General features: G+C 37.7%; 1 protein-coding gene across 2 annotated transcripts in view; it reads left to right on the plus strand.

Annotated features, from left to right (window-relative positions):
* Positions 1-12,956, plus strand: part of snx10b (sorting nexin 10b) — a 41,537-nt gene extending 28,581 nt beyond the window's left edge. Inside the window, exons 7-8 of one of the 2 annotated variants that reach the window (XM_080205615.1) lie at positions 11,996-12,205; positions 12,587-12,956. In XM_080205615.1, coding sequence (XP_080061741.1) covers positions 11,996-12,170 — 175 coding nt within the window. In that variant the 3' untranslated portion in view covers positions 12,171-12,205; positions 12,587-12,956. The remainder of the gene's footprint in view (positions 1-11,995; positions 12,206-12,586) is intronic. The other variant, XM_080205626.1, reaches the window with a different exon arrangement.
* Positions 12,957-20,708: the final 7,752 nt, after the last annotated feature.

Consider the following 20,708-nt stretch of genomic DNA (forward strand, 5'->3'; position numbering starts at 1 on the left):
ACTGGTTGGGCCAAAGGGCCTGATTCCATGCTGTATTGTTCTATGACGCTATAACTATGAAACCAGCAGCAACGCTTGATGTGTACACATATACAAGATCAATATATGAGCTCCACAGGAGCTATGGATACATCCAAACCTTTTACTTCATTCTCTGTAAAATTATTAAAAAGTGAAAGATAATTGGCGTTTTTTACTTGCTGGTTTGCTGTCTGAAAATTCTCCAATGCCATTGTCTGTTTAGATGCATCACTGTTGCTGGGTGCTCCCTTTAGGTATCACTGGAATGAGATTAACCTTGGGAAAGGTGAAATGAGGATCACAGGAGTTGCTGGACCTTTGTGAGCACCTTTCTTTGAAATTAGTGGCGAGTGCTTTCATTTGACTAGTGACTGGAGAATCCAGGCCAACGGAATAAAAAAAGGCATAATTAAAGTCAGTATTTTAAAGGATTTAACTTAAAAATGTAAGCTGCCTAAAAGTTGTTTTTAATCAGTAATTCAGTTTTGTTTTATATCTGGCTTTCGTTTGGTCCTGACTTGCCATAGTGAATTATATTTAAAATACAATCTGTAAACATCTTCGAAGACCAGTTTATATCTCCTGGACACTGTCTCAAAACCTTTTAATTGCCGCTGCCATCTTGTGGTTGCAAGTTTGTACTGCAGTAAGCTTGTAGATGAAGCTGCGGTTTGTTGCTGAGAATTATTTCATTTAAGCTGGTACTTCTCTTGTGAAGAGGAAGCAAATTGTCCCCATTCTGCTATTGTAGACGGCACTAAAATGTTCAAACGTTAAATTCACACTTGAATGCTTTGATAACAACTTAACTATGCATGTACAATACTTCTTATTCTTATACTGTTAATACAAAGTCACATTCATGTCTTTTTGAACCTCCCAGTAGCTTCTTGCTACTGTTGCAAGACGTGTGCAATAAGCAACACTGAAACACAAGGCTGGTTTTTGCCCAGTCTATTCGAGACTAGATCCAAAGTGGCAGGTGCTGCTGGTGGAAGCTGTATAATTTTGCTGGCACTTTTAGTCAGAGCCACAAACAGAAATTGTTCATTCCCACAACTTGTAGCAAGAATGTGGGGCCATTTTACTCTAGAGTAGATAGTGATGCTGTTTTATTAACGCATTTGTACCTATTTTTGTTTAACAGCCGATCCAAACAATTACAAATGCACAGGTTCAAAAATACCTGTATGAAGAGGGTGATGCAATGTCTGATCATGATGGGCAGTGCAGTAATAGATGCGCTTACAGTGACGTGAAATTCCCCTTCTCTGCTATTTAAACGAGGATATTTATTTCAAATTGGTTTATTGAAAGATAGAAAATTCAAATAATCAAATTAAGGCATTTTCTAGCCTGCACATTAGGTCCATAGAATGTAATCTATGATGCTGACATTTTTGGCAAATTATCATTGCTACGACTGGATAAAAGCAAATTACTGTGGTTGTTGGAATCTGAAACCAGCTTTGACAACCGGTCATCTGGACTCTCAACCTCAGCTCTTTTCTCACCTTACAGATGCTGCCATACCTGCTGAGACATTCCAGCATTTTCTCATTTGGTGTCATTGCATTTGTTTGACACTGTTAATCTTTGATCTTAATTCTTAAATTTATACAGATTTAAGTCATCTATGATTCTCTGAGTTTAAGCACTTGGCTCTGTAGGCTAATTATATCCTTTTATAGTGTATGAGCAATTCTGCATCCAGCACAAAATCACACCAGAGTGCAGGACTGTGAATTGGTTCTGAGCCAGAGTCAGGATTTGGAATCCACTCAGCCAGCCTGCCGTTTTGGCATCTGTGTTTTATTCACTCAGTAAACATTTTTTTCCACTTTTAATTCAGACAACAATCTGGGATAATTAAACTGATCGAGAGTACCGGTAAATTACTGTGCAGCAATCATTGCCCCAGGCTTGAGAGTGGCTAAGCTGGCTTTAAATTTAATACATGCACTAGATAATATTCAGAATCTGATAGGTAAACTCTAAATATCATGGGTGTTAGAGATATCTTTGCAGTTGTGAACACTGTCAAGCCTTGTCCGAAAGTGTTTTTGTTTTGGATAAATACCTGTGCCCTATTTTAGTAAGTCATTCTTGCTAGTGCCATGCTTATCAGGCAATGTAAAGTGTATGTTACGCCTCATAAAACACAGTTAGTGCCTGGCTTGACTTGACTGGAAATACTGCAGCACCAGTAAGATATGGATCTCTCGATCTCCAGATGGCACACTGAATGGATTATAGCTAGAAAGTCACCTGGCTGGTATTTCAAAACAAATCACAGCCTCTTAGTTTGAACAATGATTTGAATAATGATAATATTTGATCTCAATCCTGAAAGTCGCAAGAGCAACCTTTACTCGGTGGTGCAATCCATTTTCTGGTATGCAACTCATCTACTAGAACTGTGTCCTTTAGGTCTCCGGTATTTATTTCAGTGGCGTATTATTTACTGTAAATTTCTAAATGGGTAAGGGGAAAGGAGGAATAGCATATGTTGAGAGGCAAATCAAATGAGTGTGTGCTAAACATCCAGCTGATAAATGTGGGACAGCTACTGATCAGCTGCTATGCTGGTTTCAAGTCACAGCATCTAGTGCAATTGGGCACAATGGTCTAGAATGTTTTCCTGTCAGTAATGACATTAAGGGAGGTCCTGTGGACAGTGTTCTTGCCTCTGAGCCAAAAACTCTGGTTTTGAAGGTGCATAACTCCTTTCAATGGCCCCATGGTTGAGGGTAAAAGAGGCAGAGTTTTCTGGTCAGCCAGAACTTGCAAAAGCTTACAGTAAAACACTGCAGTACCTTGTTGAGCGTAGCCAGGAACAAACACAGGGAAATAATGGTCACCGACATCTTTTTAGGGCATGATATCTAAAGAATGATACCAAAGTGCACAAGTAGTGAGGAGTTTTTCCATTTGTGTTTCCAAGATGTGAGAAATCATACCTGTTTCTAAAAAGTTGGCCAAAGTGAAAGGGTACTTTGAATAAAAATTACTTCTCCCTCCTGTTGCCAGTTTATCTCTAATATCCTTCTCCCCCCTTTTAAGTAATATATCAGACATAATCTTCATGCCTTTATAAACTCCTCTTTGACCTCCCCTTCTGGATGGGCCAGGTCTTTGATGTGTGTAACATCAGTAATAACATAAGAAATAGGAGCAGGAGTAGGCCATCTAGCCCTTCGAGCCTGCCCCGCCATTCAATAAGGTCATGGCTGATATGAAATGGATCAGTTCCACTTTCCCGCTTTCTCCCCATAACTCTTAATTCCCTTGTCTATCAGAAACCTGTCTACTCGTGACTTAAATATATTCAGCGAGGTAGCCTCCACCACTTCAATGGGCAGACAATTCCAGAGACTCACCACCCTTTGAGTGAAGAAGTTCCTCCTCAACTCTGATCTAAACTGCACCACCACCCCCCCCTTTGAGGCTGTGCCCTCTAGTTCTGCTATCCTTTCTCAGCGGGAAGAATCTCTCTACCTCTACTCTATCTAGCCCTTTCATTATCTTATATGCCTCTATATGATCCCCCCTCTAAACTCCAACGAGTACAGACCCAGTCTATTCAATCTCTCCTCATAGGCTAGCCCCCTCATCTCCGGTATCAACCTAGTGAACCTTCTCTGCACTCCTTCCTAGGCCAATATATCCTTTCGCAATTGCAGCGATCAAAACTGCACAGAGTACTCCAGTTGTGGCCTCACCAGTGCCCTGTAGAGTTGCAGCAAGACCTCCCTGCTTTTATATTCTATCCCCCTCACTATAAAGGCCAACATTCCATTTGCCTTCTTGATCACCTGCTGCACCTGCAGACTAGGTTTTTGCGATTTGTGCACAAGGACCCCCAGGTCCGTCTGCACTGTAGCACGCTGCAGCTTTTTGCCCTTTAAATAATAATCCCTCTTACTATTATTTCTACCAAAGTGGATAACTTCACATTTGCTAACATTATACTCCATCTGCCAGGTCCTTGGCCACTCACTCAGCCAGTGTTTTACACATGCTTATTGAGTTTTGAGTGTTTTTAGTTCATGTTTCAGATGCAGTGGCATGCACAAACATTTCCTCGTGCCAATTTAAACGTCACAGCACCAAAAATTATTTTTGTAATAAGTCAGTTCTTTTTCCCCTAACAATCTGGTTTTGATAGTGCTGGTTGTCTTATTTAGCATACTGATGTTGACAGGTTAGAAGAAAATTGTACATTTCAGAATTTTAGAAATACATTTTTTTGCTCATACTAACGCTAGTATCCATGTGAAATTATCAGTACTTCACCCATAGCTTTTACCTCAATACCACAACAGACAAATCCAGAAGGATTAAATTATAATCTACGTACAGCATGAAATGTTCACCTACTTTCTGTTATATTTTACTGTAATTCCACCTATACCTCAGCTGAGTTCAAATGCCATCATGTGTCAGTAAAATCCATGTGACATTACTAGTTTTTTCAATAGCATGAGATTCTACTTCAAATATTTATCTATTTTCAAAAATCTTGTACTGGCAAAACGTAAGTTCACAGAGAAATTAATTCCAAAATGGTAGCTATATGACATTTGCAGTCAGAAATTGCAACAGAATGAGGAGGGTAGGTTTCATTCATTACTAATTTGAGTATTGTGGGAGACAAACATATAAAACCATAGACGTCCTATAGTGCAGAAATGGCCATTCGGCCCAACAAGTCTGCACCAACTCCCTAAAAGACCATCCACCCAGTCCCCTCCCCTCTGCCTTATCCCCCCGCAGATTTACCATGGTCAATCCACCTAACCTGCACATTTTGGACAATGGGAGGAAACTCATGCAGACATGGAGAACATGCAAACTCCCCTCGGATAGTCACCCTGGGCTGGAATCGAATCTTGGTGGTGTGTGACAACAGTGCTAACCATTGTGCCACGTACCACTCACGTTGTCAAAGCTTTTTGTATTGCACTGATCTGGACAATTCACAAGAGTACTAAATTGTAAAGGGAATAACAATTTATACTGCATGTGAAGAGCATGCTAATTAGTTGGGGGAACTCTGGTAGAGGAGTTGCCATGGAAAATGTACTCAGTTAACTAATAACTGACAGTTAACCACCAACCTTTGTTTAAATTCAAACCAGGCAGATTGGCTCTGGTTAAAGAATTGCCACAGGGAATGAATCTGAGAATGAATGTTTTTCTATTTTGTTTAGTTGAAAAAGATGCAATACGTGTCCATGTTCTTTCTGTATACAGAGAACAGGGTCCAACTGAATCTTAAATTGGTGGTCAGCATAATTCTTAACACACTCAGGATTGTTTAGTAAATGTTGTCTAATTGTGGAATCGCATCTAATGTTAGAATCAGTGTTTTTAGTTTTGGATGCACAGGCTGGTTGGCTACAGTAATTTTTGCCTGTTGCGAACAGCTAAAGGGACATACTGTTTGTTACAATGCGCCAATCTTTGGGATGTATGGCCTATATGCTTAGCATCAAACTAGCTCTAAAATTCAAATATCACATTACTCATTTGTGTGACAGGCAGAATGTCTGTATAGTAACAGCGTACAACAGCTACCTTCACTTGTCGCTTACTTTTTGAGATGCCTTGCCCTTCCAGGGTAATTTACAGGTAGAAACAAATCATTCTTTTTACAAGGGTTTTCTTTTGTAGTTTTATTAAATGCTGATGCAACATTTGCTGCAATCCACTAGGGATCATTATTTAAATCTTTGCTTTTGAGTTATTTATTTCAATATAAATATATTTTGGGGTAAGAACTGTGGCTAAGATTTGTAAACCTTCCCCTCTTGTTTGATGATGGTGAATTCCAGATGCCTTTTGGATATTTAACTATGGATTTCATTCAATTTCTCCGTATTAGAGTTTTAATGAGAGTGATTTATTGATGTGCATAACTGGCATACGTTTGAACAGGAACAGCACTGTGACCACACTTAACAGGGACTTCAAAGATATTATTTAAGACAAATTTTCGATCAATTTGTCGTGAATGTTGTATCCAAAACCGTATACAAAGAAAAAGATCTTTCGGCATGTAATGAGTGATGAACTTCATAACCTGGGGAAAATATCTGTATTCCCTAATTAAAAGAAAACATTTTCTTGAAGTATTCTAAAAAATTAAAAGGAGGATGTATTAAAGGAACAATCCTAATTGCTTGAAATCATTTTTAGGTCTTTAATTATTTAGGTGAATGCTCAAAGGTGACATGAAAACATGTTTGAAAATAACATTCAGTTTGGATTATGGCTAGTCTTAAAGCCTGACTTTATCATGAGCATTTTCAGAAAGGCAGCTGTTGTTCCAGCAACTCCTTTTTGCAATGAATCTTGAAGATGGTTGTCCTAAGCAGTGACTGTCACCATTTGGCCTCTAAGTGGCGCCATTTAACAGCAGAGAAATAGTTATCTATGAGCGGTTCCCAGTCTTTTATAGGTCACAGCACACTTCTAAACTGTAGAAATATTTTGAGGCACGTACTGTTTTCTCTGACGTGCCCTTTAGCAAAAGACTTTATTGGGGTGATATTCGGTCTGCTTTTGCCGTCAGAGAATGGTGACACTGGCAGAAGATCCAGAGGGAATTGGGAAACACTGGTTTCACTGTTTTACTTTGCATGTGTGGATGTCAAAAATCTGATTTTCACCATAATAGTGCTGGGCACTGACAGCTTCAATTTAGCTGTTACAAAACCTGGGCCATTGATTAGAAAAATGTAAATACTGTGTAAATGTAAACTGTATGAAAGGAACTTTGATTTCCTTAAAAACACAATTTGCAAATAATTTGTCCAGTTCATACAAAATTTAATATGAAATGGTTATCAATATGAATGTTAACTGTTTCTCTCCACAGAAGCTGTCTGATTATCTGAGTTTTTCAAGCATTATTTTTTCTTATGTCAGATTTCCAGCAGCTGCAGTTTTTTGTATTAATATTTTGAGTACTACTACCTTGGGTAGAAAAGTGAAGTATGAGGGGGAAAAAAGCAATAACATAATTAAGAAAGAGAGAAAGCTGAAGGAGCATAATGCCAATCTCATATTTAGGAATTAGCTAAACATCGACACAAATTATCAACCTGGTTTCAATCGCTGTAATTCTCTGATCTCGCCCACAGCTGGGATTCTCTGACCCGCTGCTGTGAATGGAGATTTGGCTGAGCACCAAATTCTCTGTTCTTGCTGGTAGTGGTGGCAGGGCGAACGACATCAGAGAACTCGGGCCAATATTGCGATTTTCAGAACAGCATATGCCATTTTTACCTTGCCCCTCTGTCTCTCTTGCTTCCTTCAGGGTTTTTACACCCTTTTTTGAGCTTTTGCTTTTAGTATGGGTACATGGGGCCTTTGTTTTTGACTCCAAGTCCCATTGGTCATGGGCCTGACCAACGTAAAAAAAAATCTAAACTGCACATGTGCGGCTGTTTCCTGGCTGGCACATGTGTGGGAGGCCTGAGGTTTGTCAGGTCTTAGAGATGCCAACCACAGAGCTGAAGACTGTTATTTTTGATTTAATTAAATGAATCTGTAATCATTCTGAATCTTTCTTTGTGGCACACTTGGGGAGGGGAGGTGGGGGGTGCGGTACTGGTAGGTGGGTGGCTCATTGGTTAGGAATTACAGATCTTCATTTTTCTCAATTCCACCAATACCGAAAACTGTGTACCTTAAATGGTGACTAAACATTACTTTAGTTTGTGTTTACAACAAAAGAGTACCAGTAAGCCATTCAGCTCCCGCTCCCGCCACCCCCTGCCATCCTGATCTACCACACGTGAGCATGATCGATCAATATCCTAGCTTGCTCCACATCATAATACCTTGGTTCAGAAAAAATATCAACCTCAGATTTAAAATTACTTGAGCTGGCATCTGCTGCTTTTTATGTGAGAGCTCCACACTTCTCTGACCCTTTGCATGTAGAAATGTCTCCTGAGTGACCCTCAGGTTCTAAACTTAAGATTGTGCCCCCTTGTCCCAGACACTTTTGCAAGTGGGAAAGGATTCTCTCTCTATTGCCCCATCAATTCCTTTCAAAAAACTAAAAACCTGTTCTAAATCTCCCCCATTACTGACGTAAGTACTAGAGACTACAGCCTAATTTATACAATGTCTTGTGATAATCTAACCATTGGAACTCTAACATTCCATATTCCTCCTGAGGCCATTATGTTCTTTCTAAGGTGCAGGCCCAGAACTGTGCACTGCATTCCAGATATGGTGTAAGTACAGTTTTGTACAGCTGCAGCACCTTTATACCTTAGCCCATTATTATACAGCCTTTTTTTTGTACTTAACCAATAATTTTAGTGACCTGTGCACGTGAGCTCCTAAAATCTCTTTTGACATTCAGTGTTCTTAGTTGTTATGTACAAATTGGAAAGCCAGTTTTTAAATAACCGGAGCACATTTGTAGAAGTTTCACGGTTACTTGAGGTAGAATACTTGTTACATGCATACAAGTACAATGCATGGGCAATTTTAACCCTAAGGATTCTGGTTTCTTAATAGCTTGTTAAAATCCTATCATCAATCTCAAAAATGACAATATAACATCCATTGGTACCTCTCTCCCAGATAATGAAGGGAATGGAAAATGTTTTTGCTACATTTAAACATTTTGCACTATAGAGATGCTCCTCAAAAGCTGGGATGAAAATAGTGTATGCTTAGTAAGTGAGTGTTCATCCTGAAGCTGTATGTTCGTCATAATATAGTGTCATCTTCCTAGCAACTATGTCACTGGCAAACAGAAAGTTATTTACGTATTGAACATAACCAAGTATGAATAAATGGCTCAAACCATTTAAAAATTGGTAACATTTAAGGAATAGATATTTTCATGAATTTTTTCCAATCTAACTTCGAGTCTGTTACATTGATAGAAAATGTTGGAGTTCAGTCCATAGTGTGTGCTACAAATTCACACAACGCATTTGCCTGTGAAACTTATATTTATTAGGATTGTTTTTTTTTGTGAGCACACTTTTGAAACCTGTTGTCATTCTTTGCTCCTCCCTTCGTTATATATTCATTAGTTGTTTATAAAATTGACATTGATTTTCAAGTTGTTTTCAAATCCATCCATTATCTCCCTATTTCTGTAATTTCTTCCAGCACCACGATCCCCTAAGGTATCAATGCTTCTCTGACTCTGGCCTTTTTGAGTAGCCCTGATTTTAATTGCTGCACCACTGGTGGTTGTGCCTTCAGCTTCCTAGGCTTAAACTCTGGAATTCTTCCCAGAACCAAACCTCTCTACCTCTGTTCCCTCCTTTCAGGTGCTCAGTAAAACTGACAACTTTGATCAAGCTTACGGCCACAGAAGCGTAGAATTCCTACAGTGCAGAAAGATGCTATTTGGCCCATCAAGTCTGCACCAATTCTCCAAAAAAGCATCATACACAGGCCCTTTCCTCCACCCTATCCCCCTAACCTCGCACAATTACCATGGTCAATCCATTTAATCTGTACATCGTTGGACTGACCGTCGTCACTATCTACGATAACTCGGTGGCTAATGTTGCTGCTGTGAAGCACCTTGGGATGTTCAGATAAAATAAAATCTCTACATTCAGCCCATCGAGTCTGCACTGACTCTCTGACAGAGCATCCTACCCATTCTCCATCCCCATAACAGTTGTGTATTTACCCCACTAATCCACCTAATCTACACACCTTGGGTCACTAAGGGACAATTTATCACAGCCAATCCATCTAACCTTCACATCTTTGGACTGTGGGAGAAAACCGGAGCACCCAGAGGAAACCCACGCAGACATGGGGAGAATGTGTGTGGAATTTGCACAATCACCCAAGGCTGGAATTGAACCTGGGTCCCTGGTTCTGTGAATGAGAACTGCTAATTGCTGTGCCACCATGCCACCCTGTTTTATTACGTTAACTACTATGTAAGTTGTGATATACTACCTCAAAGCTATACTATCCTCCCAAAATCTAGTACTGGTAATTCACTCCAAATCTGCCCAGTCCTGGGTGCTGTTTCTGAATTAATGCTGATGAGAGTGTCCTCATTAAATCAGTCAACTGGTATTTTAACAACATCTGAAAAAAAATTCCTCCTGCAAGAACTGACTTTACCAGAGAATTTTAGATTATTTTTAAATATAAGAACTCTCGGGCAAAATCATCTGTTAAAAGGTTCTGCAATGCCAGGCATTGCTGGAAGCTCCTCACTGCAATAAATGTCAACAGGTACCTCCAGGTGAAGTAAGCACGAAACATGTTGACTAATCACTCCTTTTTAAAACTATATTGTGCTTTGTGAAAATAACTTAATATTAAAGTGAACTAAAGTTTTGACTGATGTATGATTCCAATGCTTGTTTGCCACTGTGCCAGAATTATTATTACGCAATGATTAATAAACTTCCTCAGTTGTGATGTGTTTTGGACTTGTGAGCAAAGGAACCATGCATCTTTCTGGAGGATGAAAGTTATGTAGTCTTTATTATAATGTCCATGTGACTTGGGATGGATTACATTGAACCACTGGTTTCCAACATTATGTGCTTTTGCAGTTGGAGATGCAGTGCTTATTTATTTTGGGGAGAAAGAACAGAAATGGAGGAAATGTTCACTCTACTTGTATTTATATTTGAATTGAATACATTTACTTCCACCCCACTGGCACTGGTATTCCTGATGTTGAGTACAAAAATTCATTTATAATAATAAAAAAACTATAGTCAAAGCTTGCTTCCTAAAGATATGACCTTGGTTTAAATTGCCAAAGAAGTCTATTCAGAAAATTGCATTATTTTGAAGGCAAAGCAAATAGTAATTTATATATGCATCTCCTTTAATTTTAAAAATGAAGTTTGTTTTGTAATTTACCTTTTGTGCTGCGTCATGCCTGACTGCTGGTTTCTGTTGCTGTAGAATGAATTAATTACTGTGATCTTGTTTTTCTTGTTTTGAAACTTGAGAGCAAAAGGCCCATTCCCCCTGCTCCCCCCACCCTCGTCCCACTTTTCAGTGACATATAAATTCTAAATGTTAAATTAACCAATGAATGTAAAGTTTTATTGGTTTTTGACTTTCTCTGATGTCCTTCTCAATTATTGAATCCTGGATGATGAGCTGAGTGTTGGTGGGATATGCATCAGTAGAGAACATCATACAAAAGGGAATTTCACAGCCAAACCAAGTTGTTGTTGACTTTTACATGTGTACTTTTAAAAACATAATCAATGCATATGGGCAACACAGTAGGATAGTGGTTAGCACTGCTGCTTCACAGCTCCAGGGATCTGGATTTGAATCCCGGCTTGGATCACTGTGCAGAGTTTTCTCTGGGTCCTCCAGTTTCCTCCCACAGAATGAAAGATGTGTGGGTTAGGTTGATAGGCCATTCTAAATTGCCCCTTTAGTGTCTCGGAATGCATATGTTAAAGGGATTAGTGGGTAAATATGTAGGGATAGAGGGGTAGGGCCTGGGTGGTAGGACCTGGTTGGTGCAGACTTGATGGGCTGAATGGCCTCTTTCTGCACTGTAGGATTCTATGATTCATAGATGCATTCCGAGCTCCAGTCTTCAGGAATTGAAAACCTGGCTTTTTCAAATCCCCCTCTCCCCCAAACACTGCTCTCATCATCACACACCCACAAGCCAACACAAGGGTCCTGAGACAATTATATTGTTGCCATGCTGAAATCAGCTAAGCCAGCATAAACTTGTTTTCTGACTCAGCTACTCACTGCTTTAACTGATGAACTGTTGGCTAAGCACTGATATTTTTGATGCACTACTGTAAAGCTTCTTGCAAAGAAGAGTATGAAACTAGATATCTTCCTAAACTTTTAGTTCAATTCCTATAGATAGTAAATGCTTTTGCTGAGATTTTGTTTTATCATTTCACGTGCTATCATTGTTATATTTTATAGAAGGCACTTAAGGTGATTTTTTTTGTGTGTGTTGCAGAGTATTGCAGATCAACATCCTCCTTTCAGATAGCAGATTGCACCTCTTCTTGCAGACACAGCTAAATCCTGCAGAGATCGAGGCCTGTGTCTCGGGTCAGACTGACTACACGGTTGCTGATGCAGTTCATAGGCATGCCACTTCTAACCGAAGGTTCCCTGTAGAGGAAGCATAGAAAGTAAAGATTTGTTTAGATTTAAACCGCAAAAGGTATTTCATATGATGCCTTACTTTGTGTTTTTAATCCAACATGGACATCATTTTTTTTAAAAGCATTGTTAATTGAACAAATTTTTATAGAGCTGTGACAGCTCATCATAGAAAGCTGCTCACACCTACACACTGAATTAATGAACGCAGTGGAAATTCAATTATCTGCATTCTGATTATCTGAATTTCATTTTGTTAGACTTGGGTTATTTCCTTTTAAATTATCTAGCAAAAAATATCAGACTCTACTCCAAACACCTAATTAAAAGACCAAATTTCCTGTCTCTCTGTGACTGGAGATAATTAAGGTTCTCCTCTGTTACTCAGGCTTTAACTGTGTTGTAGAAACCAATTTCCTCTTTATTATTTTATTTTCATCAGCACTTCATCCTCGGGGCTTGGAAATGGCAGCAATGACAACAACGCAAAGCCGTAAAAGATGAACATTGCGAGAATCTGTTTTGTGGCTCATTTTCTGCTTTGGGCATATGTTCAGAATCCAGACTGCTGATTATCCAAATGTATACCTCCAAATGGACCTCATTCACAAAAGAAATTTGTGAAAGCCTAGTCTGATGCACTGTTTTTCTTCATGACAGGAAAATAATGCCAATTTGTGGCTATGGTGAAAATTGTTCAGTTAACTTTCTGACTGTGAGATGCTGTATTTTTAATTGCACCTTCTGGGGTAAAGAGGTGTAGGACATATACAATTGTTGTAAGCACCAGAATAAATGATTCAAAAACTTAACTCCTAACAAGTCTCATACTTGGATCTTCTGACTGCAGTGTATATTTGTGGGGTGGAAGGGAGCAATATGCATTCTATCTACTGTTACTGAGGTCTTTCATACAAGAACTGCTGTTTCTTGGAAAAAAAATATGATGCACATAGGAAATGTCAACCAATCACTCATAAATCACTCATGGGATGATTTTATACTAATGAATCCTCAGTGTCTTGATTTAATAACATGCTTGCCATTGAAACTTTTGATTTCAGCCTGCACATTTAGATACTTGATCAGGATGGGTAAATTCACTGGTTAAAACCCTGAGCAATAACTTTCATCATTGGTTATAGCTTAACCTTATGTTTAATGGAGCACAGTGCACTGTGTTCCATTAAAACAGTTAGTGTTTGTTTGGGGGATACAAACTTAAAATATTGTATTCAATAATGTAAAGAATTGTTCATTTGATTTAGTGACCTGAAGTGTTATTTTTAACTGTTTAGAAAAAAATCCTGGTTGTGTTGGTTGTCAGTGTGACTCTGTTTAGAAAATGTATTCTTGCTCCATCCAACAATTATTCTTGGTCTTCAATTTGCTTAAGTGGCCCAGTACAGATAACAGGAAGTTAGCTAGATCAATTCCTGGTTTTGGCTGAGATGGAGATGAGGTGGGGGTGCTGCAATTAGTCAGAGAACCCCTGGGGTTGCCTGGTTCCCTGTTCCTGATTGTTAGCTTGCAGTTGCTATGAGGAGTACACGTGTTGGTATTGAAAAAGGAGAGAATCAGGCTCTGTTCTGATACTCTTCTGAACAACCAGTCAACCAATAACTGGTTTCAAGCTTTCTCATGAAAATGGCCACTAGGTTGAGGGAACAGAAAGAGATCTCTGCTTGTGGAATCTTGACCCAGTCGGGAGCTAATACCATTATGGAAGGGACTAAATTGATTAGGAATGTGTTGGAAATCAGCACGCTAAACAAAAAAAAAATCCACCAGCATTCATAATTTACTATTAATTTGAAGATGGTGAATTAATGTCCAATTTTAACATTCTACCCTAAATATAAGATTTTAATAAACATTTGATTATGGATTTAAAAATGACTTATTTATATTTTGTGGTTTATGGATCTTCATATTTGAACCATTATACACTCCAGTAGCTTAATTATTTAACTACTTGTCCTGAGAACAATCTGTTTTGTACTCTTCCATCCTGATCTTATCAAGAAAATTGACATTCAAGGTAAACAGTCACTACCAAGATTATTTTGGTTACATAAATGCGTCTGTATACTGTTGAATTAAATCACTGAGTAGTCTAATTAGACTGTGGAAATCGGGTTTAGTGCTGAATTGGATTTTCTCTTGTTACTAAAGGATATGGTTTAATAATGCTTAAGTAATTATTTTCCATTCTACTAAATAATGCAAAAAGAACTTTTGGGAGCTGTAAGGGTCTGATCTAAGTATTACAAAAAGCAGTAGTTATTTGTCTCCTTGATACTGTGAATCTGGATTTGTCTTTATGATTTTTTAAAATAGCTACAATTTGTTATTTGTTTGGCTTGTTGACCATGATATGCAATCTGAGAGAGTTGGCAAATAAACTCTGCAATCTGGATTAGTTTTTTAAGAAAATATTTAGACAGTAAAAAAAGATGCTGGAACTTCACCAGATGGCTCCTAGTATGCTCTACTTGATTTGTCTAAGGCTTTCTCCACTATGGGACTTTTCTTTCAAAAGACAATGTTTACGGAATGGTGCACTACTGTACTTTTTATTACTTTAATAAATTTATCAAAATGTATGTGATTTGTGAACTATTCTGATTGTCAAAACCTTAGAGGGTAGGTCATTGATAATCTAATGCATGAAATGAACCTATGGTCTGGTAACCTGCAGGAATTCTTACTATTCTGGAGGCTGAAGTGATGGAATGCTTTGAGGGGCAAAATGAGTGCAAAAGTTTAAACATTTAATGAATGTACATGTTTAATGGGAGGAAAACCAAATCTGAAACTTTGTGAGCTATGTATACAGACTCTTTCTTTATCTCTCAGCACTGCTGTAGGCCATTAGCACCCAGTTTGTTAAGAGGTCTGTTTTCCCTGACCATATGGCATTAGGTGGTTATGAAAGACATTCTGGCTTGTCTAGACCAATTAACGGACTCTGGTACTACTGCACCATACATTGCTTGACAGCTTAGTGGGCTTTAGATTGCAATCTAAATGCTGTTGCGCACTTAAGGTGCTCCTCGACTATAAATTGCCACCACATTTTTTTATTCAGTACTGATTTTCTGTTAAAATAACATGGAAGCAGAATTAACAGTGCTGACCCTTTTTTAATCTTAGTGATTCTAGGTTCACCCAAAGCTGTCAGTACATCTGTAGGATATTGTATAATACAATAACTAAAAGTGAAATTCAGATTGGGTGCAGAAAATATTTTCTGGATTTCAATGTTTTTTTCAGAAACATCAGGATGCAATCTGATATTTCATGTTTGTATGAAGTGTATATTTTTTCTTTGCATACTTGCAGATACCTGCATTGAGATATTTGGGGTTTTATTTTAATAAGAGCACCCAAATTATAACATTTAATCTTTCTGCATCCAATCTTTCCAATCTCATCCCTCTATGAAACTAATTCTAATGGCATGGCATCTAATTGCATTTTCAATAATTTGAATGAGATTTTGGTCTTGATGTTCTTGTTTGGAGATCATTTTGTATATTTATTTTGGGGATGTTTATTATGGTAACAGTTCAGAACTTGCTGTTTGCTTTGCTTTTTATTTCCTCTGATTTTATAGTTTTGATACTTTTATGACAGTCCTAATTTACTTTATACTATTTTTAATATTGATACTTTAAGGTCATACAAAATACTTTCTAAACTGTAGGTAGAATCTCGGCTAAACCAATGCAAAAAATTGAGGAACTTCAAGTGAAGATTATGTCCAACACAAATTTTTGTCACTGGTTTCAGAACAGCACTGGTAGATGTATCCTCAGATCAAATTAATCACTGGTGAGTTTCTTCTAATTGTTGCAGCACTGTAAGGAAGTTCCTAATTTTATTTAGGCACAGTAACAAATAAAAGATACCTTTTTAAAAGGTTTAAGTATACCTTAAATTTATGAATTAATGTGTACATTAATGAAACTATTAATGGTTCTGTAAAGATTTTGTAAGTCACCTTTTTAGTTTTTTAAAGTCGGGTCCTAGGTAGTGGACTAGGTCCATTCATTAAAAATGCTTATTTTTTGTTATAAAACCATGTTTAATTGTATTAATAAAACAGCACTAGCACTCAAATACATCAAGCAATGTTTATTAATGCAAGGGAAAAAATAAAACAGTTGCTCTCTAAAATACTACCTTATTGTTCTGGTTCATGAAGGATTTTATGGTTGTGAATATGGAAATAAGTTGGAATAGGATCTTCAACCACAACTCCTGTAAACTATCACAATTTCTGCTGGATTGTCATTTGTGCTCCAAGTGGCAATTCTAGCCCCCAATCTTCATTCATTCCCATTATACTTAGGATTAAAGTTTATTTATTAATAACGAGTAAGGCTTACATTAACACTGCAATTAAATTGCTGTGAAATTCCCATAGTCGCCACAGTCCAGCGCCTGTTCGGGTCAATGCACCTAACCAGCACATCTTTCAGAATGTGGGAGGAAACCAGAGCATCTGGAGGAAATCTTACTCTCATTTCTAGTGCAATGGCAATTTTAGTGCAAAAGCAAACTGAAGCATTGTTTCAACTAAGGTTCAGCTTCGACATTTTCATTGCCTTAGCATAAATGTTACAACTACTATTCCAGTATTTTAATTACATAACCTAGATTTTTTTTTATTGCTTCACTCCATTGAACAATGAAAGTTCCTTTTCTCTCACTGTACAACCAATTCAGCACAAGTCAAATTGTTTATCGCTTGCATTTTTTAAAAATCTGTTATACTTCAATAATAGCCATTTGTTCAGTTGCATAATTAATTTGAATCCCAATGCAGATAATTTGCTAGATTCTCTGATGCTATTACCCTGCCTAATTTCTACCGTAGAAAATTTGATAATTTGTAATTGGTACTTTCAGTATCCAGATCATTTATGTAAGTTGTTTTAATGGGTATTCAAGAAACTATGCATTCTTAAACTGGTCAGGAATAAGCTATTTAAAAAAACTATAGAAAGGCTTGAACCAACTGATGGATATGTTGTAGTGGAAGATTCAAAGATGACTAGCAAAACTACTATAATCTGTACTGTTCCTCATTATTAATAATTTGAGTTACCCAATTATGGAAATTAATTGTAATAATTAGGAACGTGTAACTGATTTGGATACTATCTACAGAATATAAAGTTATGTTTTAATTTGATTAGAAAAAGGTTGCTCTTTTAATCGCTGATTGATTGAGAACAAATAAACTTGTTTTTCCTGCATTCATTAATCTTTATGGATTAGATTATATTAGTGTCATCAAATACCTTGAGGCTTAATCCCAGGATTATAGAAGGTCACAATTTGCAGGTACATTTTTATTCAATTGCCAAGCAACATCCTTTTTTGTGTGTAATCTTTTAACATAGTATGGCAAGGAAACACAAAATTGCTACAGCATATGTGGACATTATTTCTTAACATAATCTGATGGCCTATTTATCTGTAATTTGCACCTCCAGCTAAATTTCCATTGCTTTAGTGTCTGGAACTAATGTGTTAATATTTGTTATTTTAAAATCTAGTCATTCCATAAATAGATATGGGACAGATGTCTCTGTCTTTCTCTCCCTTTCTACACTCCCTCCCCCCGCAAAGTTTTCTATGGTTAGCTAAATATAAGCAAAGCAAATTTGTGTACTAAACGTTACATGACAAATATCAGGCACATTTTTGTACCATTTTCCAATGATGAATGTTTGCTTTTGCAATTAGAATGTCTGTCATGGTTAAAGGTGGAACAAACATATCCACAGGTGAGGATGATGGTGGTAGCCGGTGGAAAAACTAAAAATTTGGTTTTGGGTTTTCCGAAAATTGAGCAATTTATAGGAACTTTCTCCCTTTTTCTACCATGCCCTCCAGAAATGAAAGGCTTGTACACTATGTCTTTGGTTGTAATTCACCTAAGCAGCAAATAACAAGGATTGATTGATAGTAGATTGGGCAAATTTGATTACCACATTTGCCAAATTTCTTGCCATTTGAACCAAATGTGTATATATCTTCAGTTTTTTTTAACAAAATTATATAGATTTCTGGGTGGGGTTTGCTTGCTGTATGATTTTTGGAGTCTGTATCCGTTTGAAGATGACATTTTTTTGCACACAGTGCTGTGGCGAGGAAGCCCTGATTGGAGGAGTAACAAAAAAGGCAGACGCTGGTAGAGAGCAGAGTACTGTAAAATCTTGTTTTCATAACCACCTGATCTTGACAACTCAGCTGGCTTTTTTAGAATTTTTAAGGAAACTATGATTCTTAGAGCTTGCTGCAGGGTAATCTCTTTGACCTAGCTACAGTGTGGTTTTATAAATGGTTGTAGTTTTCAGGGTAGATTTCTCAATAACTGAACCGGTTTAAAACTACACACAATACAGAATCTCTCACCCCGCCCCCACTTCCGATTGTAGCCCAACTGTGACCTAGTTGCTCTTTAGTTATCTGATTAACCTCACCTGGGTTCAAATACCAATGCATCCAGAATCCATATTCTGCTTATAAAATATGAGAAATGAAATATCATAGCATTTGTATTTAATGTGAAATATTGTAACAGTTAATGGAACGGCAAGGAGATGAACCTAACGTGAACAAGCCACCAGTGTTGAATTTCTGTGTGGCCAAGATTTTGAAGTTCTCCAGTTTTACAACAAGACTCTGTGCCAATTAGTAAGACTCTAAATTTACCCCCAGAACTGATTTGTCATGTTTTAAAAGAAACTTTATAGCTCCAGGATATTGCATCAAGTTGAGGTAGCCCAAAGTTTGACCCGGAATTTCTTGTTTAGTCAGATCTAATTCTAAAGCTAAGATTCAATTTTTTTGCAAACCAGATGGAATGAATCCCTTCAGTTGGATAACTTTTTTTTCACGAGCCGATCAGATTTTTTTAACATCCGTGTATTTCATCCGGTTCATGGCACAATTATTTCATGCTGTCTAGCTAGTTATTTGTTGATATAAGAATTTGTTGGCTTTTTTTGCGGCTCTCCATGAAATTCACATACTCCACAGGTCCCTAACTCTAAAGGTAGATGAACTGTTGTCGTGAATGAGTTAAGTCGCAATAAATTTGGGATTCGACTATATATATAATTTACAACTGGAGTTACTAATGGACTGTTACTCGCTAAGAAAACAAATGTATAATGGGGTATCACGCTAAAAATGATTAATTTTACAAGCATTCACGTTGGAAGTGGAGTACTTCTGTCTTGCAGTAAACTTTGGAAGAGAACCGACTTAATTTGTGGCAGGAATGCGGCCAAGGTTGGCTAAAACAATGGCAATATTTTAAGACAAGTGCCTATTCATTGTCAAAGGCTGAGACTATGATAATTATATTAAAAAAACTTGCTAGATTTTGTACCTGACGGCTTGAAACTCGAGTCCTTTTATTTCTTTTGGATTAGGTACAGTATAAATACGACCTACAATTGCAGAACATGTGAAACATAAACAGAAAAATACACAAAAATAAAACTAGTTCACGATGGTGTACAATCAAAGCTAATAATTAGATTCAGCACACACTAACATCAGACATGAGATGAAGTTTCAAATTATTTCAACCACTGCACTTGCTAAAAATTTAACTGCGTATCACTCAGATAAACTTATTGTACGACGAAAGACTGAAACAATTATACTTCCGTTCATTGTGGTCTTTTAAGCGATTTTCCATAGCCTCCAGTAGGCGTCTAAAAACAATTTGGACTGAGTACTTTGGTAAAAAGCCAGAAATTACCAACACCAAATCGACTTAAAACTGGAACAAGGCTTTAATGAGAGGTTTTGCAACACACATCCCATTTTGGAAACATTTAAATTAGCTTTAAGTGTACGTTTCTCCTTTAAAAGAAGCCCATGCGGTGGTCCGTAACAAGTATCAGAAGCAAGGCTTATTGTGGTCAAGGCATTGACTGTAAATGACTCCTCGGGTAGGTATGGTATTTGAGTTGTTAAGACTCAAAAAAACCCCCAACATTTTAACAACAGCTCCAGAAAAGTATGTTTTTTTTCCCTCCACGACAGTTAAATGAAAAATGACATTTTATAAATTATGATCACAGCAACGCCATACAAACAAACAAACACCAGAATTGGAGCAATGTACCTGTCTATAAAATTCCAGATAGTTCTCACCTCAGCCAAGGCCTGGACACTTGAGCTAATGAATAAAAGTTCCGGCTTTTCTCGGAAATGCGGATTTTTTTATATACAATGTGTTTTTGTTGTTGTTGTTGCAGCAATGCTTTCTCTGGCAGTTTATTCCTAAGTGCTGTTTTGTCGATGCTGGTGGTATTTCTGTGCCACTTTTTTTTAGTGGCAGGTAGCGGTAACCCGGCGCCGGTAACCCATAGCAACCGCGCACGAGCCAGCCAGAGGCAGCAGTCAGCGTTGCTGCAGCCAGCCAGACACAACAACAAGCAGCACTCAGCAGTGGGGGCAGGGAGGGGGGCACAAGACATAACAACCCCTCCTCTGCAATAACTTCCAACCACTTTTTTTAAAAATAA

This window comes from Carcharhinus amblyrhynchos, chromosome 2, assembly GCF_965287045.1.
Source record: "Carcharhinus amblyrhynchos chromosome 2, sCarAmb.v2.hapA, whole genome shotgun sequence".
In the NCBI taxonomy this organism is placed as follows: Eukaryota; Metazoa; Chordata; class Chondrichthyes; order Carcharhiniformes; family Carcharhinidae; genus Carcharhinus; species Carcharhinus amblyrhynchos.